The 27,760-nt window shown below is 38.9% G+C and overlaps 3 protein-coding genes across 7 annotated transcripts in view; all 3 read right to left on the minus strand.

Annotated features, from left to right (window-relative positions):
• Positions 1-150: 150 nt before the first annotated feature.
• On the minus strand, positions 151-8,667 carry il13ra1 (interleukin 13 receptor, alpha 1). The gene is made up of 10 exons (XM_058626208.1): positions 8,333-8,667; positions 7,121-7,254; positions 5,627-5,750; positions 5,403-5,502; positions 4,239-4,417; positions 3,877-4,007; positions 3,297-3,441; positions 3,089-3,185; positions 2,931-3,006; positions 151-2,280 (listed from the first exon to the last, which is right to left on the minus strand). Exons 1-10 carry the CDS (start codon positions 8,400-8,402, stop codon positions 2,191-2,193), a joined length of 1,146 nt encoding a protein of 381 aa, XP_058482191.1. The 5' UTR covers positions 8,403-8,667; the 3' UTR covers positions 151-2,190.
• A 496-nt stretch (positions 8,668-9,163) lies between these two features.
• Positions 9,164-16,933, minus strand: LOC131457218 (uncharacterized). Of its 3 annotated transcripts, none has more exons than XM_058626116.1 (11): positions 16,827-16,933; positions 16,628-16,743; positions 15,379-15,530; positions 14,226-14,394; positions 14,021-14,120; positions 13,302-13,465; positions 13,082-13,215; positions 12,173-12,305; positions 11,788-11,887; positions 10,797-10,878; positions 9,164-10,691 (listed from the first exon to the last, which is right to left on the minus strand). In XM_058626116.1, the coding sequence occupies exons 2-11, from the start codon at positions 16,683-16,685 to the stop codon at positions 10,593-10,595; spliced, it is 1,191 nt and encodes a 396-aa protein (XP_058482099.1). In that variant the 5' UTR covers positions 16,686-16,743; positions 16,827-16,933; the 3' UTR covers positions 9,164-10,592. The 3 variants fall into 3 exon arrangements, with proteins under 3 accessions (XP_058482099.1, XP_058482100.1, XP_058482101.1); XM_058626117.1 differs by having other exon boundaries at positions 16,628-16,740; positions 16,827-16,904; XM_058626118.1 differs by lacking the exons at positions 9,164-10,691; positions 11,788-11,887 and having other exon boundaries at positions 16,628-16,912.
• A 3,288-nt stretch (positions 16,934-20,221) lies between these two features.
• Positions 20,222-27,760, minus strand: part of dock11 (dedicator of cytokinesis 11) — a 54,335-nt gene continuing 46,796 nt past the window's right edge. For 2 of the 3 annotated variants that reach the window (XM_058624749.1, XM_058624748.1), the window contains 5 exons: positions 27,102-27,312; positions 25,999-26,189; positions 25,120-25,220; positions 24,893-25,031; positions 20,222-21,532 (listed from right to left, as the gene is read on the minus strand). In XM_058624749.1, coding sequence (XP_058480732.1) covers positions 21,443-21,532; positions 24,893-25,031; positions 25,120-25,220; positions 25,999-26,189; positions 27,102-27,312 — 732 coding nt within the window. In that variant the 3' untranslated portion in view covers positions 20,222-21,442. Of the gene's footprint in view, positions 21,533-22,856; positions 22,874-24,892; positions 25,032-25,119; positions 25,221-25,998; positions 26,190-27,101; positions 27,313-27,760 lie in introns of all 3 variants that reach the window. The other variant, XM_058624750.1, reaches the window with a different exon arrangement.

The following is a 27,760-nucleotide window of genomic DNA, read 5'->3' on the forward strand; positions in this document are numbered from 1 at the left end:
ACATCAGTGTTTTTTTTTTAATCAATTCTAGCAACAGAATCTTATATGAATCGGTTCATTTTTTTTCAGAATAAAAGCTCTGAACTCGATATGAAGATTTGTTAAATCTTCTCCCAGGCCAGATACTGATGCTGACGGGCCACCAATTGCTGCAGCTTATAGTCGTATTTATTCTCATAGTACACATCTTCCACATGTAGGTGAAAAAGGTGATGCAGTTGCATATAGAATTTCATCAGTGTGGTTACAACAAGATTGCATCAGATCACACACACACACACACAGTGTTGCTCTACATCTTTTCACCTCAGGGACAAAATAAGAAAAGGAACCTGTAACAAAAGGGTATCAAAATCAAATGTTCAATGAACATCTAGTCTGGTCTAGAGAAAAATATGGGGGCACAACGACAACTGTTCAATAGCACCTGGGCAATATGAGCTTAGAGTTGTAACACAATATTTCATCAAGATATCGCAATAAAGATATTCATGACAATATTTTCACAGAATTTCAAAGTAAAAGTGTTTGTTTTGATATGGAATGATGCGTACTACGCTGCAGCTTTAAAACCTGTAACTGGTTTTACTGGTATAGCCGATCTGTGCATTTGAACCCACAGAATAAGTTTAAAATTGCATCATTAATGGTTCAGAATGTGATCCGGTCCCCCAGAAGTGTGAAATGTATTAGTAGATGTCAAGTGATAACTTTGCTGCGCGTGGATTTAAGTGTCTAAGAATACTTAGTGAAAGCCCTCGCCTTTCCTTGCTCAGTGCAAGTCAGACATAATTTGAAGCGGATGTTGTGAAAAGTTTAAGGCTCTTGCAAGGAAATTCATATCAGTTGAGAGAAACATCACCCCAATTATAAATGAAGTCTGCTGTACTGGACATTGACCTGTGGTCATGTAGGAAGCCTTCCTCATTTTTGGCTAAGACTTATCTGTTTCCCAAAATGTCAGAATTTGGTCCAAAGAGTTTCTCTTAAAACAAAACCAAATACATGTTTATGAGAAATTATACAGACAAATTAGTGGGGATAACCAAAATCTCCTTACTGAGGATGTCATTCAGCCTTCATATACGAATAAACAGCAATTATGACATTTATAAAAGTTTGCGCACTACGTTAAGTCAGCAGTTATTAGCCCTTTAAGTTGGCAACACTGCGCACCTGATTAAATAATCTAAGGATACAGGATCAGACTCTAGCTTTATCAAAAAAAAAAACTGTAAACAGTGACATTGTCTGTACATTCACGAGAGGTCAGCACATTGACATCAGAGCTTGTGAGACACCCTTTCAGTGACTTTTACCTCAGCAGAATTCAATTTCTGTGCTAGGCAGGGGGCTGGGCTAAGCTCTCAGCAACGTGGGGGAGCAGCAGACGAGGAGGAAGCTGCATAACCTGGCCAAACTCGACAAGGTGACTGATAAGATGAGTAAACAATATGCCGTTTTTTGCACATAAACAAATGTATAGTCGTTGGCTGGCTGCCACTTCATCGCTTCATTTAAGCGTTTGTTCTGCGTACCACGCCAAATCCTGATGTTTGAATGAAAAATGAACATGTCTCCACAACAATATTAAAAGAACCAAAAGCATTCAGCAGTAATGTTTGACATCAATGTGAACCTGTACGAACGCATGTAGCAAAGGCTTCATCGACATTATTGGAACTAAAATGATTTGATCACAAAGAAAAGAGGGAAATTCAAGCAACGGCCATTTCAAGCAAAAAAAAAAAAAGGTAGTCGACAATCACTGGATATTATGATAATACCCTCTCACACTCGCACACAGTGTGTGTTCATAGCGCGTTTCTGTGAGAGATAATAAGGTGGTTGGTATATGATGTATGTGATTATAGCTGCAATTACTGTGGAAGTTTGAACTACTCCGCCTTTCACCCTATCAAAGCCAAGATTGGCGCCGGCGTCCCCCGTGACCCTTTTGTGGAGGATAAAGCGGTAGAAGGTGAGTGAGTGAGTGAGTGAATGAATGCCCATATTTGACGTGTCCATCCTTCAACATCATCCTGTGTAACAGCTACCAGTCTTGTTTTGTCCAGTGGAGGTTTGAGTTCACGCACCTGGTTCCTCAACAAGCAAAGGAGCCGTAACATAAATGTGTCTCTCTTTTTTTTTGCCTCCGAGTAAGAATTTTGCGCTCTGGAGCGTGTTGGGTCAGTGGAGGAATGGTTTGTTGACTTCAGAATCCAGCACCAGCATGATTTTACAGTTCTCGATATCCTCCGCTGATATGTGCAAATTGCTCTGAGACAAAGACGGAGGAAAAAAACGTTAGTGAGTGAAAGACGGCCAACCCACAGTCGACAGATAATAGTCTCATCATATCAGCCAGTGAAATCCCTTTATTGAACTACGAAGAAGTCCCACTTCGATTAACCTGGCCAAGAAAGGCAGCAGCACAAATAAAACACCCTCTTCACACATTATGTTGTCTTCAATGCATTAGTAAATTCATGATGTATAATTCTTACCTTCCTTATTTATTATTTGATTGAACAGTTGGCAACCCTAACTGATAGAGATGGAGACAGAGAGCAGGACTGGTGTGTTTGTGTACAGTATGTCACTAAACTGTCACCAAAATGGTGAAAATGTCACTTTTCTACTGTTTAGTAAACAAGTACTTTTATACCGGAGCATTTCTGTACAAACGCTGACCAACAGCGATGATTATCTGCTAAATTTGAAACGTTTAGTGTCGTTTTAGTTTTTAAGTGTTTAATCATTCCAATTTGGCAAGGTGGTGAGCAAAACATTTTCCCGTGTTGTGACTAAGTCAGAAGTGATTAATTATTGCTTATAGTCAGAGACCTCAGCTGTAAACTGAACTGGCAATACCAGTATTCCATACGATTCCTTTAGTAATACTCGGAGACATGACAATCACACCTCACCTTGTTATTGTTGTCAGCAATATCACTGAGGAGATTCCGAGGCTGCGGGACTTTGGGGAAAATACGGTCCTTGTTCCTGCACAGCGAGAGTGAAAAGATCAGACCAAAAAAACACAAACAAACAAAAAGTCGAGCAAAAACATGCAGGCTTTACAAACCTCCTACAAAACACCAACATCAAAACTGCCAGGACAGCAAACATCAGTGGGATGACAGCAGTAGCATAGATCAACGCATGAGGATTAGTCTCTGCGTCTGCGTGCAAAAACATCAGCAACAGTGTGTAAGCTCATGAGCCGGTGAGGGGTCCACTCACGCTGACATTTTAAATCATAAAACTCATCAAGAAAAAGACAAAGATCATACCAAAATACTTCTCTTCACTTGGTGGAGTCTTGATCCTATTGTATTTAGATTCATATTCATATTGAATAGTCATGCGGTACTGACAGTGAGGCACTACTTCCAGCTGATTGTAACTGGTTGTTTCTACCTCTTTTATCTCTTTATACTGTGAATGAAAAGAAGACATCGTTATGAGAGTGACGAATGAATGATCTCACTGGTTCAGTACAATATAAAATACATGGTATCATGTACAATTACATTCAATTTCTAATACTGAAATTCAAGCCAAGTAAAATTCAAGATTCTGGACGTTTTGACTTTGTCAGCCCAGAGCAAAAAAAAACATTACAAAGCACAAATGACATATGTACCCAGAAGAGTCTTTAACTATTAGAATCACTCTGTAGTAGTGTTGCCTCACCATTATGTTGGTATTGTTGGCGCAAAAATACACATTCTTTAACATCTTCTACAACATACATTGTTTTGAAGCCTCCAGAATTGCATTATTTTGAGTTTTTTTTTTTTTACTCCAGTATAAGGTGAAGTAGACGGACTAAACAAGACACAGCAACAATTTCATCAGAGAGATTCTTACCAGTGGTTTATTGCACTCCGTGTAATTGATTAAGTAACGTAGAAAATCAAATTTGAACTCGGGTGGAACCCAGCTGATATTGAATTTATTCCCAGTCTTCTTGACTGTCCATTCAAGGGCGGGTAGTCTCACTGTGCAGAAAGGGGCATGACAGAGAAATGGTAACAACAATGCTGTTATAACACACACACACACACACACACACAGAGTCTCAAATCACAATAACTGCTACAAAACAAGGTCAGGGCCAACTTCTGTTTTTAACAGTGAATGAGGAAGTGCGACACATTTCAACAGAATCTTTCCCCCCCCACAGGAGTCACGACCAGACAATAGCACCAGTAAGTGTTCTCATTGCATACCATCCTCTTTAAGCCGCCTCGAGAAGGTATTCCTGAAAAACGTCTTGTTTGCCGTTCCATTGAACAAGATGACGACACGATCCGTGACGTTCGTCTGCAATTCGCAGCCAGTCGTGAGGCCTTTCTCGTAAATATACGAGGGGCACTCTTGTAATGGGGCTGAATCTGCGTTGGGCACTCTTGAAAAGATGGAGAGAAAAAGACAGCAACACAGTATTAATTCCACAGCACGCCCCGAGAGGGTGTGGTTACTTCCTGGAGTCTGTAAGCATTGTCAAGAAGTCCTATATTGAAAGTAAAGACTCCAGGAAGTCACGGCAGCCAGCCAAGGAGTACAAAGTTACACTGTCGGAGGTGCCAATACTGACTTAACAGCCATAAAAAAAAATTATAATATAATAATATAAAAATAAGTGATATATTAATGCATTTTCACTTCTGTAAAAGAGGAATTGTCAGTAGTGCTTTCGGAGAAAAGGTGCTGCGCAATATGTGTTGAGCAACAAACGGCAGATATTAGTAACTGGCTGGTGAACAAACTGGCGGAGACCAAAAACCAAAAACACACTTGCATAGTTGTGCCAACTTCACCCTATCAACCTCAATGTTGTGTGCACAACTGAGCGGGTACGACTTTTCATTTGCGCCAACTCCCACCATTGATACCAGAGAGCTTAAGAGTAAGGTGGATGTCATTTAAAAAAAAAAGTTTTATAAAAAATTCAAAAATGTCTTACATTTGGTAAGAAAACCTTGAAAGGAATTGCTCACATTAGGAAAACAATTCTCTAGATGTATCCTTCATTTTCCTCAAGTTGTAGATACTAGTGTGGATTAAAAAATAAACGTAACCTATTGACATTATTCAGAATAATCATGTTTAAATCAAGATCATGCTATAAATCCACCAGGAATTTAACAGGAAGGAGAACAGATGCTCAACATTATGAGGGAATTCTAAAAATAATGCTTTAATGTAAGAGTTAGGGACAGTTTATTTGATGTAGTTAGCTGTTGGTCAACTGGACTAAGTTAAACACGTTCCACCGCTCATCCAAGAAGTTCTGACTAACTGGTGGTGAGTTTTAGTTGACCCTGAGACAACTATATATTCTCCTTCTGTAAGTACAATATGTGCACAGAAATATAAAATAAGACACATACCGATAGTAAAATCTGACAAATGACTTGGGAACAGCCAAGTCCCAGGAGCAGCGGGCGTTTTCAGGCGAATAGACAAAGCACTTCACATTCTTTACCATTTCTGGAAGGAACGAGGATTGCATTTACGTAAATACAGACAAGTCAATATATGGTCATATTTGGTCACATTTCTTTGAACACTCAAATGCATTTGAAAATAGCGTTGAAAAACTGCTCTTAGCTACCTGGGTAGGTGATGTTGAGGACAGTTTTATTGCTCCTTCGGCCGTTACAGACAGTTTCAACAGAAAAATGCACATATCCTCCTTCCATCATCTCGTTGAAAGTATAATAAGGGGATGTGGAATTCTGAATTCAGAGAAACACACAAAACTATAACACTGACTGAGACAACCTGGTACATTTCACGACATGACGTGTATGCAGTTGAAACGGGTGTTAACATGTAAATTGTGGCGTATGCCGTAAAGTCGAATTTTGTAGTTCTTTTTGCATCACCATCATCCATAATGCCAGAGCAGGTGATGCAGACCCGCTCAGGCTTTGACGGGGCTGCCATTCATCCCGCTGTAACTTGATGTACTATCTAAACAAGTGTTCCGGTTCAGTCGGGTTTTGCGTTTCCATTCGGAATAGTAACAAAACAACCGGCCCCAACAGTTCAATTTTTCGGAACACTTAACTTGGGGTACAGTGTTTGCTGTAGATACATGGGGTTGTGGTGATCTGATGATGTTTCTTCAACCCGCACACAACGTCTATTCTCATACAAAGCTTGACATCTTGTTGAGACAACACGACCGAATCAGGATGAAAAACTGCAGATCTGAATTGAGATCAGCTCATCTAATGCATCTGTGGCAGATAGTATTCCCTTAATTGCAGCACTATAGCACTTTCTACACAACAGAGTGAAAACGGATGGGGGGCATGCACCCTTGTTGTCTGATATGTTTGAGATTCTCCTAAATATTTTCATAGTTTCTATAATAACTGATTTATTATTTGAAGCATGCATATTAATCGATACAATTGCAATGACTCTAGTGAGGTAAGTACACACTCGCAGTCATAACAACAAAATTTGATTAAAACACAATGGTATAAAATTGGGCCACACCGGGTTCGAGCCCCAGTTGGAACAAGGGCCTTTCTGCATGGAGTTTACATGTTCTGGTTGTTTGACTCTATATGTGGCCCAGCGATGGACTGGTGAACTGTCCAGGGTGTGCCCCGCATATCGCCCTATGGAGGATAAAGTGGTAGCAGATGGATGGGTGGATGGATGGTACAGAATTGGCATCATAATTTATTTTGGTTTTCGGCCAATTGTTTCCTGATTTCTCGGTTTCAGCCAACAATTTTCATTTCGGTGCATCTCTAATCGAAATCCTACATAGTGTTGCTTTAAGGAGAAACAGGTGGTTTTTCCAACATGCTGTGGTCAGAAAATTAACCTAATAAATAATAATAACAACAACAATAACAATAGTGATATAACAAAAGATAATCGCAGTGGTTATACAGTAGAAAGGAAATATTATGTCAGTTCAATATTCATATGTGGGAATATTCCATATGAGTGGACTGGTGCTGTTTTTCCAAGATATATTTGAACTATTTGAACCATTCGATTTTTCACTGCAACTGTGGTAGGTTACTTTGCCACCAATGCATGCAGCTTTAAAAACGAAAAAGAAAAATGTAAGCATACTTACGTACTCGTGTCCACTGTATTGCTCATTTGTTTCTGAAAAAAAGCCATAGGTGCAATTTGCCATCAAAGGCTTCGTTGGTGCCAAGGTCAGAATGCCTTCAAACTCATTCGTCCACATAAAGGACAACTTTTGACCTTAGATGAAGAAAGAGAAAAGATAGAAATGAAATATCATAGAGGTTCATACAGGTGTTGAGGAAATGGCAGTAAAAATAGTCAGAAGTGTTTATGAACACATTTGGGATTCACATTTGGGTCTAGTACATGAAGGTACCAGGTAGGTTTTGGACTGATAGTTTGTCAAGATCTTCAGGCTCACACAGTTTTTTTGAGTTTTTAATAATGGTTATTGTTATGTGGCTGTTTTTTTTTTGGAAAACCGTGTTAATTTGAAGCCTCACAAGCCCAAAGGGGGGCCCTAAGTTGAATTTTATTTGGGGGCCCACCACCTCAGAGTATAGCCTGTGGTTGACTATCATTGATACTAATATACTCAAGTTTGGAGACACTGACTTTGAATTAAGCAATTAAACCAGTTTAATGACTTTTTAAAACTTAGAATAGATGTGGGCTGAATGATTTTCAATAAATCCCTAATTGCCAGTATTTTGACTGAAATTGCAACCGTGATATGATTCGCGATGTTAGAGGGAATAATACTTTTTGACATAATTGTTTTCATTTGAATGAATGATTACAGTGTCATATTTTTGCAGATCTGTGAGAAACAAATGCGTTTTTCGTCAGTCTGTATAATATGATGTATAGGTCAGGACAATATTTAATCTAAAATGCTAACTTTTCACACATTTTGTCTTACAGAAGTTTGGCGTCCTGCGATTTGAAAATTTCAGCAAGCAGTATTGCCATTTCGATAACATTTTCAATGAATTGTTCAGCCCTACTAAATAAGCAAATCTTCAACTCCAAAATGAAACCAACTAACTTAAGCTTAACACTATTTTAGATATCTAAATAAATCTAAAGACACGTAGGTTTTCTAGGGGGTGTCTGGGGTTACTGTCTCAAAAATGTAGGTTTCTTGTACATGACGTTTTATATGTCCACGCCACGACACGAGCGAACCAGACAAGTACAACTACGTATTAAAACACAAATGGATTCCGAGAAAACAGTGACGTCAAACCAGAACAACAAGCCAGAACATAAAGTAAAAGTGAAGTTATTTTGTCATTAACCCACGTTTTCTTACCAGTCTGACACTCAGCCTGTAGAAAGTAGTGACCTAAAACGAACAAGGCGAAAATGTGGAACGGAATCATCGCTTTTCCTTTTCCAACTTTAAGCCGTGTAATTCCCCCTTCCCGTGCGGCTCGCTCGCTGTCCGTAGGGCGTCAGGATTCCTCGTAGTCGCCGTCAGCAAAAAAATAAATACACAAAAGTACTTTCAAATTTCCTAATGTCAGGGCATTCCACTGTAGAGGACTGGAGCTTCTGTCTTCTAACAGGAAAGCTGTGAAATGGATATACTAACGAACGCTGTGGAGTGAGGAACTCTAAAGTGACGTTAGCTCATGTACGTTCAACTTCCGATTCATGGGCCAATCACAATTTGACCCCACTCTCGTTAAAATTCACTCTGTAGGGAATAGCCTGTCAATTTTATTAGCTCAGTTGGTAAGAAGTTGCACTCTGAAACCAGAGTCCTGGGTTCGCATCCCGCCCGTGACAGACAAATACTCGCACTCACCAACGTCACAACCGTTAAAAACGGTACATTTATTGTATTAACCAAGTAAAATATATTATATGCCTGTAAATATCCCTTCATATTACTCTGTTATCTGACACCAAATGTGAAAGAAAGCCAGAATTATTGAAAAAAAAAAAATGTCTGAAGGGACCATTGGCCATTCACCTTCACATTGGCAAATCTGGCCCTCTTTAAAAAAAATGTGGACACTGTTTTTAATGGTCAGGGTTAAGGTTAGAAAAATAAGAAAAATATTGTATCGGGAAAGTTCTGTTTCCATGTGGATGAGGCCTAACACTAAACTCACATGTAGGAGTCTGACACGATAGATCGATAGATAGATGCACTTTATTGATTGCACACTGGGAAATTATTCTTTTCCAGCAGCATTAGACATCAGGCATAGAACATAAAAATACACTGTACATTAAAAGGTAGACAAAAATAAAAGAATATAATACAAAATTACAACTACTTATAAACATATGACGGTAGGTTAGCAGAGCAGTGTCTGTCATAGCTAACTATGTAGATCTAATCCTTACTTGGCCCATAATCTATATACATTTTGAATTATGTTGCTCGCGGTCAAACAGACAACAGCAAAAACATAACCTCCATAACTCACAACTCCGACTTGTCCAGGGTCTACCCTGCTTTTCACCCTATGTGAACAGTCGCATTTAATTGACAGCCACTTAGAGCTAATACAAGAAGAGGCATCATTCCAGAGGAAATAAAATGTATTACCAGACGTGACTTGGCACTTTGGGAGTGTAGCACAAGGTAAATATAACACAGATACAAGGTGACATGAATCAGGTAATCTCTTTAATATGCACACCAGAATAATGTCATCTTTACCAAAAGGATGTGGGTCTAACAAGGTGGATAATGCTCCTCCACACCACGTTTAGTTACAAGACTGAAACCCCCCCCACACACCCTAATACTACTTATAATAAAAAAAGAAAGAAAAACTTGCTTATACATCACACTTATGACTAGCACTTTATAGTTTGGCTTACTTGAAGCTCTTACTTGTCGCTTTGGATAAAAGTGTCTGCTAAATGACATGTAATAATCACGTGAACATAGGACAGTTTGCAGAAGTTTATATTATTATGAACAGACTCCTGCAAACTGTCCTATGTTCACGAGACAAAGCAATGAAACATTAGGAAGGCATAATGAGGTATGAGCCTAAAAACTCACTGCTCTGTTATCAGAACAGCACATTACCTGCGCTCTCTCGTTTCCTCTGTTCCTCGCAGCTCGGCTGTGATGCATTCACTGGTGCTCGTAAAATCCCTCGCTAACTCTTGCTCTCCTCTCACAGCATTCGTGCACACGAACACATTGCCCCGTACCCTAATATTGGTAGGGACGATCTGGCTTCTCCAAATATTGGTGGGGACATGACATCCATATGCAAACACCCTTGCTTCTAGTTGTCATAGGTATCCAAAAGTATGTAAGACACCTTACAGGTGCTGAGGTCAGAAATGTCCTAGTGTTTATGGCCACAGTGAAGTGCAGCTGTAACTTTCCAAATGGCCCTTTCAATTTCACATTTAATCAAAAATGTTATCTCTCCTCTCCTGAATGTGACCAAGAGTCGGCAAAACACAAGGTTCCACGTTGTTCCATGTATCTATGTCAAGATAAGGTAGAATGCTTTATTCCTCATGAAGCGTCCAACCAGATCTGAGGAGGTAAGTCAGTGATGGGCCATGAGTGGAGTGTGTACATGCACATGTCAGGGGTTTTCCTGGAGCCTCCTGTTCTCCGTTATGGGGGAAACTATGCAGGGTGCAACGTCTTCTGGCAAAGGTGTGTACAGGCGCTCTCTTTTGTTCTTGAAAACAGAACAATGTCAATATTATTTGTGCAGCCAAAGATAGAGAGAGAGAGAGAAGAGAGAGTGTACATTCATATTTAAGCCTTTGAATAAAGTATATACCTCATGTTCTTTATTTCCACTCATCATTTCCTTGAGTATTGCCGAAGGGTCTGGCGGGTTTGAGCAAATGATCTCACTGTGCCTGTAAACATGCCACAGCAAACGTGTCAGTGACTGAAAACTCACATAATACACACACACTTTTCATCATTATTGGTATTAGGAAATATTGTCACTTTTAAATTGTGACTCATTTCGTCTTTTTGATTCACTAAATAGGACATCAGCTTTATTCTTAAATTCCTCCTCCTAATACGCTTCCATACTTACACAAATTCATATTAATGTATAAATGTGAGTTTTTGTTTTAACACATAATACAAAACATCATAACCAGTAACTGAAATTGACTGAAATTGAAACTAATATTTTAAATGATTACTGTATTTTACTGAATATTACTGAATATAATATGTACAGGTCAGGACATTGTTAAATCTAAAATGGTAATTTGACACACACATGTTGGTTTTAAATGTTCATTGAGGCTGAATCGTCAATAATGTGATTTACAATCCTCAGTTATTCTCCACATCGTGGTGGCTTCAGTAAGACAACACAAAAAAGTTCTGCCACAACAGTAACTTGTGGCTAATGTGTACCAAGTCACCATTCAGTGAAGTAGAGGACCTTTCTGTGTCTAGAAGTTACATATTACTAATAAAGCTCTGGGAGCTTTAACACATGGAAACCAACTGAGGCACGTGGCACCCAGAGCTTTATTGGGAATTAAGAGTGAACATGCTTTTTCTTTTTCTTTTTTTTTTTTAAATCCCATCAATTCTTGAGGGAAAAACACTGAACAGCAACAACACAGCTCGAGGAGCGGATAGGCATTTTCAATAGCACAAACTGCACTAATTTGTTGTGTTAACCTGTCCTTAAATCACAATTATTGCCGTGGTTACAACTGACACAACAATAATGAGTATTGAAAATGTGTCATTTAGACACCCTAAAATTTACTATCAGAACAGATTGTTTGACTCACTTCCAGAAGCAATAGCAGGACAGAATGACGCAGATAAACAGAATGATGGGGATGACAATGGCAATCACGGTCAGTGTTGCGTCAGGAGGCTTAGTTATCCCTGTGAAGACAAAAAGACGCATATTTAGAGATGTAGGAATGCGCCAAAAGGATACTCAGAATCAGTATCAGTCCAGTACTGGACAAAATCCCTGACTCAGATATGGTGTAAATCCATCACAAAACACAGGTAACTTGCAGTAAAGACCACCGTCATGTGACATGGATATGAGAGAGGGTTGCAAAGGAGAGATAAAAGACTACTCTACTTGACTTTACATCATGCCATCCTTAAAAATGCGTCTACAGAAAACAATGGAAGTAAACCTGGTTGAATTTAAATTACCATATTTTACGTCTTCACTGAAGTTGCTGCTGCTCAATGGGCAATAATTGCAAAAGACTCTTGAGCGAAACGTATACATGCAGTTTTCATCGTAGGACATATTGCGACTCATCGAGGTGACGTTCCGGCAAGACTGTAAACACACAGAGGCACAGTGTCAGACTTTCTCAGGGACAGACAAAACCAGATTATGTACATTCTGTGTGGAAATGTGTCTGTGTACATGATGACATGACAGAGGAAGTACTTTCACATTTTAGGCATAACACTTTATTTTGTCAACTCACTAGTAGGCATGGGACAATATCAAAATTTCCCACCACGATTATCCTTCAACATATAATTGTGATTCACACTATTATTGCAATTACCTTCAACTTAAACAGATGTTGAAGACTTCCTGCTCCACTCCTGGTGGTCAGAAACATCGCAGATAGGATACATGTTTTTTTTAGAGCTGAAACAACTACTCCATTAACCAATTTTTATCAATTTCCAAATGAACCGTCAACATTTTTGATAATCAATTCATCGTGTTTGATTTTCTCTAAATTTTTTCATCTTCTTTGATGTGAATATTTGCTGGTTTCTTTGCTCCACATAACACAGAAATCATTTTTGGTTTGTGGACAAAACAAGACAACCAGGTTTGAGAAACACTGATCGACATCTTTAACCATTTTCTGACATTTTATGGACCAAATGATTACTCGAAAAAATGATCAACAGATTCATTGATTATGAAAATATCGCAGCCCTAATATTTTTCAGTGAAATATAATTAATTTAAATAGATCATAATAAGTCACGAGGAAAGATGCAGCTCCCCATTGTGGCACATCAAAAAAAATAATGTAAGTGCTTTTTCATCAGGATGAGTGATAATATTACTGTGTCATCACTACTCACTTGTTTTCTGTCGCATTCAGTGAAGCACAACTCATATTCCCATGGACCATTCCATTCTCCAACGTTTGGAGGCTTCCAGCTCAGTATGAGGAGATCTTTGATTGCTGTGACTTTCAGCTTTGGTGATGGTAAAACTGTAAAGAGAGAGAAAAAAAGAACCTTTAAAAACCAACGTTTAGTTGTTGATATTAAAAAATTATTTGTTGGCAATCACACCAACCAAAGACAGGTTTAATGACGTCCAGTCCATTTGTGCTTTCCACGAGAAAGCCAATTGTAAGTTCTATGGAATTAAGTTCCTTCATTAAACAGCCATTCCTTATTCCACTGGTGTAAAGATCACAGTCCTTTACAGGTTTGCAACCCCCGGTGGTCCTACAAGAACTGCAATGACAAGACAGGGAGGTGATGAGACACTGGAAAGCAACAAAGAACTGCTTTGGTTTGGCTGTTATTGGGTTTTAGTAACGCTTAGTCCTCAATGTTTATAAAGGAATGAGAGATGATGCAATTTCCCCCTTCTCCACTAGATGTCCTCACATAATAAATGTGTGGCCTGATACTGTTCATGGAGCATGAACGTCACATCGTGGTTGGTGAGTAAAAAAAAAAAAAAAAGATCAAAGATGATGAAAACAGCATGTTTCTAAATTCCAAACAGGCCTGTGCTTTGTCATGCTCACCATGTTACATTCACAACAGGAAGATCTTTGGGTTGTTTGTTGTGTGGCTTTTGTATGTACTGTAATATCTAATACCCCAAAGAACACCGCATAATATACAGCCTCGCAGATACTTTTTTTTCCATTTAAAAGGTCCAATGGCTAATATTTAGTTCCCCGTTACACTTAGAAAAGGGCTGAAGTCTCGCCATTAGCTGTCACTAACTCTGAACCTTCAAACTATGCTTTATAAAACACATCTTGCTATAATTCTTACCAATAAGAAAACGTCAGGTCAAGAGACCGATCTTTTGGGATCCAGGAACAGTTCATTCCACTGCTGTGAGGGACACATCTGAAGTCTTTCACCACTTTATCTGTGACAGGACAATGGTTAAGGTGTTGCATAGAATTATCATAGAATCATAAAGAAACAAAAACTTCAGTATGTTGTTTTCTGTTTTCTCTTTACTGGTGTTTACCTTGTGACATCTGGTTGATTATAGGAACAGGTGTGCTGGGGGTCCAACCATCACAGAATTCTCCGCCAACAGCTTTAACAGTGAAGTTATGGACATTCATGGGACAAAGGGTTTTAAGGTATTTCGAATTTGTCCTCAATGCTGGATTTAATGAGTGTCCACCAGAGAGCTGCCATACAGTGACAAAAACAAAAACAAACACTAAATATCAATTTATGGAATAACTTCTGCGATGAAATTAAATCATGTGGAACAATAATCAAACTTAAAATACAGTTATATACTGAACAAATACAGGATGCAAATATTATGATGTAGACTCCCATTTGTACTGTTCTTTTCCATTTTGATGTAGGAATAATATTTAACATAGGTTGCAGAATGTGTTGATTATTCATATAAAACAGATTATATAAACATAAAAAAGTAAAGAAAAAGTAAAAGGGGGGGGGGGGGGGGGGGTAGGTCTCGAAAAGTTCTGACTTCTTACTGCTCCTTTTTAGGACCACAAGGATTTAAAAGGAAATTTTGAGCAAATTCATTACAATTTTCTCTGTTTTTCTTTCCTTCTTTTTCCTTGTTTCCTTTTTCCTTTCCTCATGTTCGAAAGAAATGGTGAATCCAAAAGTGTTCTCTCCTTGAAAGTAAAACCTCCAAGTTACCAACATACCTGACGGTTAAATTCATCCAAGTGTGCTTTTGACGATAGTTGACAGATCAAGTCAGACAGGCGATGATTCCTTTTGTAGGAATTTCTTTGCCTCTATGAGTATGTTTGACGCTGTTACAACGACAACCACAGCGGCGGTTTCCATCAGGAAGAGGTGTTTAAGTTATAATGGTTATCAATGGTGTAATGTTTTCAAAAGGGCGAGAAATCTGACAGAGTTCAAGGGAGCTGATAAAAAATATTAGTGTTTATGATGAGTTTCTTTACAGTTAGCATCACAGTTTTGATTCATTTTGATGCTTTCAAGTCCCTCCTGGTTCCTATTATAAGCTTGGCTGTGAAACCCTGTGATATACGTATGTGTATATACATACAGTAGTTATGGTTTTAGACAGCAGTTTTTTTTCAATATTGGCAGTTTTGCTCTTTAAAAGTGGGAGTTAATCCTTCACACATATGCATAAAATAAAGTGACAGATTTACCTCGATTCCATCCGGATAGCTGATAACTTCATATAGGATTCTACAGTTCTCTGGCAGCGTGCTGGGCTTCTGCCAGGACCAGGTCAGGAGCACACTGATCTGGTCGGTCAAGTTATACTTTTTTTGTAGATTTGTCGGCGCAGGAAGTTGATCTGTAGGATAAGGTTTTAAAAACAAGGAATGATTCTCAGCTGTTTCAGAACCAATGATGCTGCACAGGCAGACCCACCAAAGTAATGTCCCAGTAATAAGTGGATTTCATTTCTGTATTTCAGGATTCTTTAGAGTTTAATCCATCCATGATTGGTAATTTGTACATAGTATGATTTTCAAATGCTTTCATTTTGGCGATGCATTGTACATGATGATTCCTCTGCCTTCATGTTTGTGTATCTCTTCTTCTCTTAAATAATGGCAGTTGATCAATAGCCACAATTAGTCTTGATGCCAGTTTTGATACAATATGATTAAAATCACCTACAACACACAAAGGTTTTTACTTATTTATGGTTAGTTGGCTTTAGGGCTTCAGCTAATGATTCATCGGAGTCATCGTTTGGTCCAAGAAAAGTCAGAAAAGTTTTAAAATGTTAAATCATTGCTTTTCAAACTTAGAAATTATGATGTTTCTTAAATGTCTTATTTTTCCCAGACAGAGCAATATGTTTATTAAACGCAGTGTTTTTTTAAGATGTTTTTTCTTAAATGTATTATTGTCATTATTGTTATTATTATTATTACTATTATTATTATTATTATTATTATTATTAAACAGGTATATTGGACATGTTTTTATATTGTGTGTCATAATTTAACTTCGTGTTATTGTTGATAATGGCACACTACATGAGAAGAAAATTGCAAACTGGCACTCAGGTTGACGACCCCTGGTTTTGTCAGTAGTAGTTTGAGGAAAAGATATAACAATATATAACAATATTTATGAGGATATGTCAGAGAATATACACAATAAAATAGCTTGTTTCGATATGGAACCATATATAGTTCCCTATCTAAACACATATATGATGTATAAACCCCTGGCCACCAGGGGGCACAATTCGACAGGGTGAAAAAAAAATCAGGGATGAATGATGAAACAATAAATATCATACAATTTAAAAATAGTTCAAAGTTAGCTAATTATATTACATATTACAGGTTAGTACGTTTTCGTGGCGGCTTTTAATGCTTTCAGCCTATTTGATTGACAAAGTGTAGCCATGACTGTAACACGAGTGTTTTTTACCTGCACTGCAGTGGAGAACTGTTAAAACTGCGGCGAACGTTAGGGTGATGGAAGTCATGTTAGCGTCAGTCCAAATGAAAACAGGTCCACTTCCCTCGACGGTCTTAAAATTCCTTCTATCAAGCCAGTAAAGTTAATACGTATACCTTCCCAATCTGTTCAGGTGGAAGAAAAATGTGTTAAAAAACAGAGAAATTACCGGGGAACACGAAAGACGTGTAGTTAGCACCGCCAACAGAAACGCATCACTCGCTCACTCACTGCCAGAGAGTTTGCGGTGGGGACCGGGAAGGACCGGGAAGGACCGGAGGGGCGGAGTTATTGTGAGAATAGGAGGGATGACGAAAGCAGCACGGAGGGTACTGGAAATCAGGGCCGGTTCTAGGCAGGCATATATGAGGGGGCAGTCAGAAATGTGAAGAGGGCATCATGTGTACACATCATGCTCCAGCACTTTTTATTCTGTGCTTATAGTAACAATGCTTTCTTCATTGAAAGGGGTCTATGTGTCCAACCCCAACCTGGAGAAGTGGATTGCACTTTATCAGGCCTCTACCTTCAGACCTGTCCAACTTGGTTGTCCCACCTGAAGACTAAGCTCCTGCTGGTATAGCTCTTAAGGTCACTGAGGCACGCAAACCCCCTGACCACAATAAGGGGGCAATCCCTCGGGGGGGAACTGAAAAATAAAAATAAAATAAATGAATAAAATAAAATAAAACATCCTTCATCCAGATTTTATCAACCAACAACATAACATTTATCTTAAGTGGATGGCCTAATTCTCAAATAAATTTTAACCTAAAATAGGACTTCACACACTATAGTCAATAAAAACCGCTGTGATTATAAAAAAAACAGTACAGAACTACAGCCTGGGGCGGGGCTTTACGTAGGGGTCCGTCAGACACAGGTCACTTGTCTTCAGTTTGTCACATGCAGTGGACATGGCGCTGCTCCTTCAAAGTCTAACCCACTCCGTGGCACAAACTGTCAGGCTACGTCTTGGCTCATTTCATACTGTGGGGTGTGTGCGTGTGTGTGTGTGTCTGTGCTGCGCAGCCTGTGAATACAAGCACAGCGGAGGGACAGAGAGATGAGAGGGAAGTCGACACTGTATCGTGTGTGTCCCTTTTTCGGCGGATTTTTCCGCTACTGCAGATTATTTTGTCAACTTGTAATGTATATTAATTGTGTGAGTATATTAAAATGTGCTTTCTCAACTTCCAAAATTTTGATTTGAGGGGGCAAGACATTTATTTAAGGGGGCTCTGCCCCCTCTTGCCCCTGCGTAGAGCCGGCCTCGCTGGAAATATAGAAATTATTCCAGCTCAGATGAAGCTTCAAGAAGAAAAACACATTATAAGACAACACACACACAAACTCACATAAGACTCAGATTGCAGTTGTGACTCACAAGGAGATTATGTTTGTAATATTATTACTCCAAAAAAAAGCCCAACTAATTAATTAAAAAGAAGTCTCCTTCAAAAATGTTCCAGTGAACGGGGGCCAGTGAACTTCTAATCCAAGTAAAAGTGTTTTGTTTTGATATAAAGTTAACACAAAAAGACTAGACACATGTGAAATGTTATACATTGAACAATGAGATGAATAAATATTGTTTTCATTATAACTTTAAAGCAGGTGTAGGGCCACAGGGCATCGGCTGGGCAGTACCTGTCCCTCTGTGCCAAGAAATCACAGGTATGAATAATAAATGGCTGCATTCCATTTCGCTTCCTCAGTTTCAGGCGCCATTCATATCATGTGCTTCTCTGCGAAAACAAATCAAAATGGCTAGTTTACATATAATCGAGCATTTTTTTTCTAAAAATATTTTGCCTGTCTTTCCCTTAAATACATAATTTTATATTCAGAATAAAATAATAATCAGATTATGACTTCTAAGAGTATTCCCATTATGTAGATTTAAAGTCTTAATCAGATTATAAAATTCTAATGGAAAGGGGCACCATAGTCAGACTATGCTCTGTAACACGTAAACAGGAATATTAATGGGTCCTATATTAGCATTTTTTTTTTTTTTACTGTTGAGATCATACAAATAATGATGCTTTTATTTACCTGATCCGCTGCTAAATCCCATACGTTCATAAATGTAAATTCACATTTGAAACAAACTGGATCTAGAACTCTCTGAACAGTTTCTTAAGCAAAAAAACATAAAACAACAACAATAATTTAAGCAATGATTGATTTTATGGAGTAAGCATTTTCTTTACCTGCGAAAACGGACGAAAATTGGCACACAAATCAGACTATTTATAAAATAAGGGAAATCAGTAAAAGTGATGCAAAATGACTCAGTAGCGCCCCCAAAGGTGAACTAAGTTGCACCAAATTTCACAAACTTGGTGGAAACATGTCACAGCCCAAGACAAACAAACTCAACAGGAAGTAGGCCATTTTCAATTTGGTGTCCATCTTTTGCAATTTACCCGTTACGAAAAGGAACAAATTTGTCATTAATTCTCGTTAATTGTATCAACATAAAAAATGTGGCAATTTGTACTGGACACATCAAAGATGAAAAGCTATGAAAATGCCTCGCAGATTCAAAGGGCATGGCCATGGCCATGGCAACATCAGAATTTTCGCCACAGAAAAGGAAATGACTGTAACATCACCCAACAGGATGTCAGCCCAAAACAGAATTTAGCACAAAACAGGAAGTAGCCTGTGACTGCTTGGTACACTGATTGGTACATTGACCAATCTGCTTGAAACTTCATACGTGAGACTAGGGATCGGACAAGAAATTGTCAACACAAGTCAAGGACATAGCGCCACCTGCTGGCAGTGCAATGCTGCTTGCAGTTTTAATAGATATTATTGTCCCTATATGTCCTTATTGTGCACTATGCACCTTGTCCTAACAACCAGCGCCTTGTGCAAACACAAGGCGCTGGTTGTTTACCTTCCCTGTGTGGATGCATATAAATGTTTGTGTAGCCAGTGGACTGAAGAAATTGATGAATCAAGTTTTCTGAATCTGAATTCTGACAAGGGTTTCTTTTACTTTCAACAGTAAGTGCCTTTCTTTCTTTTCTTTTCCCTCTTTAAACTATGTAAGTGTTGAATTATTTTCGTGCATGTTATTCAGCTGCGATTGTTTGTAGAAAGTTCAGCTGTGCATGCACGCTGTGATCATGCAAGTGTGATGTAAACCACAAGGAGCTCATCTGTCCACCACTCATCCAGGAAGTCGTCAGGATCTAAATGAGGCTGTGACTCATTATGCTGAATATTGTTGTGGTAATGGCTCTACTTGGCAACAGAGGGTGGACAAAATGAGGAAAACATACTGGACAACCTTAGCACTAAGTGTCTCCTTACATGTTCTATTAGACCCAGTTTACCTGCCTCCTAAAGGCCCATTCCCACATAACATTGAAGCCCAAACTATGGATTGTTTTGAAGAGCCCCAACAGTAAAAAAAAATGGTGGTAAATATTGATCAAGTGTGCAGGATTTTGTTTGCTGGTTGATTCCTATTTCCTACTACACTCCTGTGTCTTGACAAGTATTTATTGCTTTTGGGTGTGCCAATCATAGATCATACCACTAGTGTACTTTGGAGGTTACGGTGTGACTCATTAGCTTTTCCAGATTTTATTTGCAAAAGGCTTTTACAAAGTAAGTTTGACAGGCAGCAGCACTGCAGTATACAACGCAGTAAAAACAAGGAAAAAAAATCTCTCTGCTAGAATCAGACTTTGGACTGATCAAGAGTCCAAAATGTTACAAATATAAATACATACGTACAGTACATACATGGATACACAGATCAATTTACAGCACATAATGTACATCTGCTTAAATATTACTCATCTATTTGCTAATTTCAGTGTAGCACTTGTGAAATACTGAAAAAAAACCAGCATGTGGCATTGTTATTGATGGAGAGAGGAGAGTTTTCAGAAGGCAGAGCACAAAGGCACTGGATCTACACCCAGATGAGAGGCCGCAGTCACTAACTTGCCGTGATAAGTGTGTCCTGTAATCAAGCCCTTTAATGTCTGTGGACTACAAAATAGGTTCACTCTTGAATGATTGTTACACAGCTCCGATAGAATTGATCAATTTTTTTTAACCTACAACCTACTTCCTGTGATATATAAGATGTGATTGAAATGTGACGCAAAGCCCTGCTAAGAGCAGCTTTATGACACAGTTTGAAAACAACCCTGAGTTGCGCCCTTTCCTTAGTCTAACTTTGGACCGTCATTAAACAAGCACTCAGTGATATGACTTATCTGTTTATAATCATCTGCCAGCCTGGTTGGTGTGCACTGCCAGGCTATAAACAATACTCCTTGGCTTGAGTGTCTCAGTGCTTGAATGTCTGACATAACATAACGACCAGTGAAGTTGGATTATTGATCATCCTGTAGGAAACAAAACACTGTGGGGAAAATGACTCAAGAAGTCAAAACTCTTTGTGGAAATACGAGTTCTGTGGCGTCCTGCATAGATCTGAGGAGAATTACGGCAGAGGAAGAATGACATCAAAACATCTCCCTCCGAAAAAAAACAAGAGTCCATTTTGCAGTTTGTCGCCAAGGCAGGGAGAAAAGTGCAATGCAACCTAGCATGACTCAGCATAACACCTTAACCTGGCCTGCTGACATTCAGCTTGCTGTGTTACATTCTCTGAATATTATATCCAGCCAGAGTGTGTGTAGGCAAGCGTAGCTGGGCAGACACCAAAATCAGAGCTGCCCGGTTACCGTCCTGTCCAGGATGCGAGGGGATAAAGAGTGCATATGTGGGCAGGAGGTGGGTCAGAGGTCAGGCCAGTTCTGTGGATGTCCCGCTGATGGCGCGAAACACATGGAGCGAGTTCTGTAGCAGCGAGCGCATCATACCCTCCTGGTAGATCTGAGGTCAAATAAAAAGAGAAAAAGAAAAAAGAAAGAGGACAGGATGAGTGTCAGGATTCAACGACAGGTCCAAAAACCTAAAATGTCCTGACAAAGATAGACTTGAGTCCAATTTTGTCAAACCTGTCCTCATATGCACAAACACATGCACTGACTTGCAAGATATGATGATGATGACGATGAAGTTTAATACATAAGATGCACACAGTAAGGAAATGAAGAGTATTTTCATCTAAAAAAACAAACATTCATGAACCTACTAATTATAATAAAAAAAAAAATGATCAGCTTTATCAAGTTTTTTAGTGCCAGTCTTCATACTGTAAATATCAAGCTCATACTGTATATATTCTGGTTGTATGATCTATTTTTATATTCTTATTGTCAATATTGTTATATAGATGTTTATTACTTATTATCTTTACTGTCTTTGCTGCCTTGCCACTGTAAATGTCCCTATTGTGGGACTAATTAAGGACTAATCTTATCTTACTGTTTTGTTTCATTAGTATTGTTTTGTACAGGATGGGGATTGATTAAAAAAAACCTTTATCTTCGTATTTTGTTTGTTCCTGCTCTGAGTGTTTAAGCACAGTGGCAGCCTGATGATAATCAGACTGAATAGTTTTTGTACTGGTGGGATCATGAACAAATCTTGAGCAAATCATGTGTTCACCTATGACTAAATAGTCAGCTGTATTTACTTTAATCAAGAATTGGCATCATCCTCATCTCATACCAAAAACATTTAGAAGGCTATAATCCCTTACAGACGGACTGGAACTGTGATCAACCATATCAAGTTCTCAGAAAACAGCCTTTCTGCGTGGAGTTTGCATGTTCTCCCCCGTGTGTGCGTGGGTTTTCTCCGGGTTCTCCGGTTTCCACCCAAGATGACCTGGTTGGCACTTGTATAGACCTGAGTCTCTTTGAAACCACATAATTATATGTGTAGTCATGTGCTTACAATGAAAGAGACAATTAAACAATGGGGTCTGAAATGCACGTCTGATTACTCATTCATTTAGTCATCAGAAGAAAAAGCTAACTTTTAATCGCGATTCATCTAGATTAACAAATTTCAAAATGTTAGATTAATTAACTATTGACAGCCCTGACATATATAAGCCCCTTTTATAATGTTATATCAACCCATATTTAAAGCCTAACCATCCTTGTAATGTATTTTTCGCTGTATTCAAACAAACAGCTTTAGTTTCTCGTTAAATTACAACCATAACATGTCTGCGAAGTAACTGAAGAAAATGCAAAAGAAAGAAAAGACAAAGTGGGCTTCAATACACACTCAATGGTCACATTACCTGTTACTCCCTTAAAGCTAAGCGTCAGCACATTGGAGAGAAAAAGGTCAAACCAGTTAGTTCGTTGGAAAAAAGCAACGTTAGCAAAGTCAAACGTTCAAAAAGGGAGAAGTGAGGGGGCGTGGTCTGGTAGTGAAATCTGACACCGGGTTGCAGGTGTCTGACGAGGTGGCGAGAGCAGCAAGATAATGGGATACAATAAGTAGTGTGATATATATATGTATATATATATATATATATATATATATATATATGTATATATATATATATATATACATATATATATATATATATATATATATATATATATATGTATATATACTATATACAGTATATACTGCGATTTCTCTGTTTTAAGAAAGAATACACATTGGAAATGCACGGTGTTGACCAGTGATTCTCAAACCTTTTACCAACTACCACCAGAATATGTTGAGGTCTTGAAGTTAAACCATTATCACCAACATTAAAATACAGTGTACTCTACTACTCTGTATCCCCTCGGTATACAGAGTAGAACAGTATTAGTAAGGAAGCTCGCAGACCACTGGTGGTACATGTACAACAGTTTGAGAACCAAGGGTCTACAACTAGAACTTGAATATATCGACACAGTGCTTTACAAGTTGAACTAGCATCGTAGCATAATTATCGGAGTGTTTTCTTACACCTATACTGGAAGCGACATTTGTTTTACATTCTGGGAGAAAGGTGGAAACAATGAATGACTACTAAAATAATAAACACTGTGCAGCAGCTTCATGGCCGTGACGCATTCCACTTCTGGAAAGTGCACAAAAGTGCAGATGCAGGCAACAGGAGCATGCTCTAGCCTGAATACATGAAGGCAACAGTTTTCCACACATGTACATTTTTACAAACCAGTGAAGCATATCAACATGAGTGGAATCAGTTGGGTGTGACTATCATTTGTGACATTTTGTTGGAGCTTAACTGTGATTCAAAGTACAAACAAATAAGAAAAACAAAAGTCAAGGGTTTGGAAAATGGTCAGACAAACTTTTTGAGGTTAGTGGTAAACAGATTAAATGATGCCCTGGACACACTATGACACCAGATTTAAAAATGTTATAATGTGACTGAAAGTACAGTTTGGCTCCATTCAGATTTTCATTATTTATACAGTATATCTGTCATTTTCTGCCCTGCTACATTCAATTCATCACTCAGTTTTGTAACTGTGGTGTGTATAAATATAAATAAATGTCTGCGACAGTCAGACATGAGTTCCACACGACTCTCTCTGTGAGTTTCTCCGTTTATCTCTCGTGTTACCTGGCAACAATACCATGCTGCACACAAGACATGATTTGTTTTATGTCACCACGCCAAATAACAGGAACAGCAACATTACTCTTGTAAAGTGAAACGGCTGCAAATAGGTTGCAGTATAACACAAACAAGCCTTGACAAAAGAAGTTAATTCTACCGCTGAAAAACACAGCAGTTGGATGGGATAAACTCTTCTTGACCCCACCCCAGTTCTGCTGCTGTATACATACAAATTACAGATAACATTACTTGACAGAACAAGGACGCAGCATATAAATCATGTTCCATCGTTTCTGTTCAAAGACCAACCAGAGCCAGAAATGTAACATTAGCAACAACAAAAATCCCCATATTTTAGGTAGTGAAGCTTTAAATTAAGAAATAAAAATCATATTCTGTTTACAAAACACCACCGTGCAGGTGGTTGATTTTAAAAGGTTTAAGAGTAGGTTTACTGTCACGACTGGCTGGGTGACTAACTTCGTTATCATGCTCAAGTTTAGTCAGACAAAATGCAGAAAATTGAAATACTGTCTTCGTCCGACTAAAATCGGACATTTAACACACATGTAAACGCACTGACCGAGTGGCACATTTGATCAAATCTCGCAGGAATCCAAACAATGAAAGAAAAAGCCAACGCTGCGTAAAAGGCGTGTGGTTAGGTGTGGTATAAAAACAACAACAACAAAGAAAAACTTTAATTTTTTGATCAAAGATGAATCAAAGATGAATTTGATTACCTGTTCGTGGATTATATCTGAGAGCTCTTTCACCATTTCTTTGAAGTTGCCCTTCAGGCCCTCATGGTACTCAAACTGGTCCTCTTTGATCAGGCGCTCGTTTATATCCAGAGCCATGCTGCAAGCTTCAACAAAGCGCCTGCATAAATATGCATGATAAAAACATAATTAACACACATAAAAAACTAAACTGAGAGTCAAAAGCAGTGAAGTAAAGATAAGTGTACCTGAAAATGTCCTTAAGGTCTTTGACTTTCTTGTTACCAGACTGATTGGCTTTACTGTCATCCAGGAAGGCTCTTGCATAGGCCATGGGACCCGCATTTACCTGCAGCAAAAACATGCAGTGCATTTTTTCTCCTCACAATCTCAGCAACAGATATAGCCTATTTCCAGCGGCTCTACTCGCCTCGCTTCGCCACAGCACGGTTTAAGTAGCGTTTCCACTAGCTTTTAGTACCTGCTCAGACGAGGCTCCAAAAGCGTGCTGAGTAGGTACCATGCGACGATTATTCAGACTGCCGGCCACTGACTGGCCAGAGTGCCGTCACAGGAAGAGACGTCCGAACGGTGCAGAACTGTAGATCAGTTAAAAATACATAACGATCCTAAAAATGTCGGTTAATCTCCAACAACTACCAGAGAATCTCTATATTTAACAGAGGAGTCTGTTGTATTTAGGGACAGCACCACCGATCACGAGCGGTGAGCGTCATAAACCCTGCCACTGTAGTCTGTGGAGTAGGAGTCTGTGCTCCGGAGACTTCTGACACTGAAATCAAGCCGAACAGTGACAAACTGTAGGTCAGATGGCGTCTGTGCTCCGGTCATGGAGGAAGTACTGAACAAATATTTTTAATTAACTGCTTTACAAGTCACTAGTCACTCGTAAAAAAAAAACCTCACCATTGTTTCACGCAGCCGTGCAGTGCTGACTTGTAGTGGAGATGCAACCTAAACCGTGCTGTGCCATGCCGAGGCGAGTAGAGCCGGTCGAAATACGGGAATGTACGGGTATTTTAGTGATTAAGATGTGGTATGCAGCAGGGATGATGTTGTTGTTGTTTTTATTTAATCTTTTTCAAATGAGGCATGCAGAGCTTTACCTGCACAGACACACAGCCCTGCAGTTTGAGCTGCAGCTGGATCATGTCCACTTCCTGGCTGGAGCAGAGCTTGATCAACTCGGCCGTCCGCGCCCTCATCTCGTCTATGGCCACGTCCACCGGCTTAAGCTCCATCTGCTTCTCACCCGCCACCTCCACTCGTTTCTTCACATATGGAAAGGCGTTGACAGCTGGAGATAAGAGGACATGCATACTGAGCGATATTGAATGCTGCTGAGAATAGCAGGCAATATGAGCAAAAACACGTACATACAAGTCTCTAGTCCTAATTAAGTACTTTACTGGAGTTAAGTACTGGTTTGTTATTGGTCAGGTGGTAAGTGAGACTTTTAAAATCTCTCCTAAACCAGGTAAATATAAGTAAATAAGTAAAATCTTGTTTGGAAGCTAAATAATGTCCAAGGAAGTGTGCAAGTTATCTTCTAAGCTGATAGCTAAATTTGAATAATAATGAAACTAACATTATTTCAATTAGTAAACAAAATACTAAATACAACATCTGACCAGTTAATAACTGGTACTTTAATTACTACTAATTAACGCTGGAAAAACGTAAAAGCACAGTCGATAACTTAAACTGAGCAACAGTTACAGAAACAGACCAGGCCAATATTTGGTTTGACCTGTAACACGTGTAGTGTTGAAGGTTTATATTTTAATTGGTGATCCATATTACCGGCTAATGGTCTGCAACCTGCATGCAACAGTGTGTTGACAACCTTCTAGGCGCAAAAATGTGCTCTACATGACACCTACATGCATGAGATAACATGGTCACAGCAGTTAAGCCAAATATATTTGACTAGGGTGTTGTTGTGAGGATCCAACCATCCACCTGCTGTCTGCTGACCCACCTTTGTACACAAACACACACAGTGCAATGGGTGTGCAGTGAAAAGCCACATGAGCTACTGTGAGCCTGTGTAACACGAGTCATTTAAAAAAACACAACACAAACTCCATCTCATATGAAAAATAACTGTATGAAATTCATCCCTCAGGTTTGATTCAGTCCTGCTTCTCCTTTAATGTTGACTCGACACGTCAGTCGTGTCAGCAAAGCGCTTGTGTGTTTTACGTACTTGTGAGCACAGTGCGCCTCTTGCACTGCTCCTCAACACCGCCATGCTTTTTGCCCGACAGCGTGTACGGGGTCTCAAACACAAAGCGACAGATGTTGTGGCTCTTCTCGAAGTCGGTTTTCTTTTCCGGAGCCTCCTTCTCCTCAAAGTAGGGCTTGACAAACGTGACCTGGACGTAGGCGAACTTGGGGTCCAGATCTTTGGGGTTTACCTAAGGGGTAAACAACCACTCAAGTCAAGTCAAAATTGTTTCTATAGCACAGTTCATGTAACAGGCGTTAACTTGAACCAGGATAAAAAGGAAGGCATGACATTAACATGTTTTTTTTTGTTTTTTTTACATTAACAAGGAAAATGTGATTCTTAAAAGGGATAAATATCTTTGTTAATAAGTTAATAACATTAAAAGAAACACATTAATTCATCATTAAAAGATTCATTTGTGGGCATTCGTAAAAATATGGTGGTCCAAAATTGCGGCCTCTGATAAATATAAAAGGCTTGCTCTGGGATAATGCACAACAACAATTCATGCAATCTGGTGATTGTACATTTACAAAAACATCACTAATTTCTGCCAAGTTAAAAAAATGTCAACTAAAATTGACACACTGTCTCTTTGAATCAAACTTATTTTGTTCAAAGGGAAGCTGTCATCC

Source organism: Solea solea, chromosome 3 (genome assembly GCF_958295425.1).
Source record: "Solea solea chromosome 3, fSolSol10.1, whole genome shotgun sequence".
NCBI lineage: Eukaryota > Metazoa > Chordata > Actinopteri > Pleuronectiformes > Soleidae > Solea > Solea solea.

Excerpts from the sequence above, each read along its gene's own strand:
- il13ra1 (XM_058626208.1), bottom strand. The coding sequence starts at position 8,402 with ATGATTCCGTTCCACATTTTCGCCTTGTTCGTTTTAGGTCACTACTTT. Across the intron at positions 5,503-5,626 it reads CCTCAACATCACCTACCCAG|AAATGGTAAAGAATGTGAAG; the intron begins GTAGCTAAGAGC and ends CGTTCCTTCCAG. Across the intron at positions 3,442-3,876 it reads CGGAGTGCAATAAACCACTG|TATAAAGAGATAAAAGAGGT; the intron begins GTAAGAATCTCT and ends TTTCATTCACAG.
- LOC131457218 (XM_058626116.1), bottom strand. The coding sequence starts at position 16,685 with ATGACTTCCATCACCCTAACGTTCGCCGCAGTTTTAACAGTTCTCCAC. Across the intron at positions 13,466-14,020 it reads GACCTGACGTTTTCTTATTG|TTCTTGTAGGACCACCGGGG; the intron begins GTAAGAATTATA and ends TTGTCATTGCAG. Across the intron at positions 10,879-11,787 it reads TCCTGCTATTGCTTCTGGAA|GCACAGTGAGATCATTTGCT; the intron begins GTGAGTCAAACA and ends GCATGTTTACAG.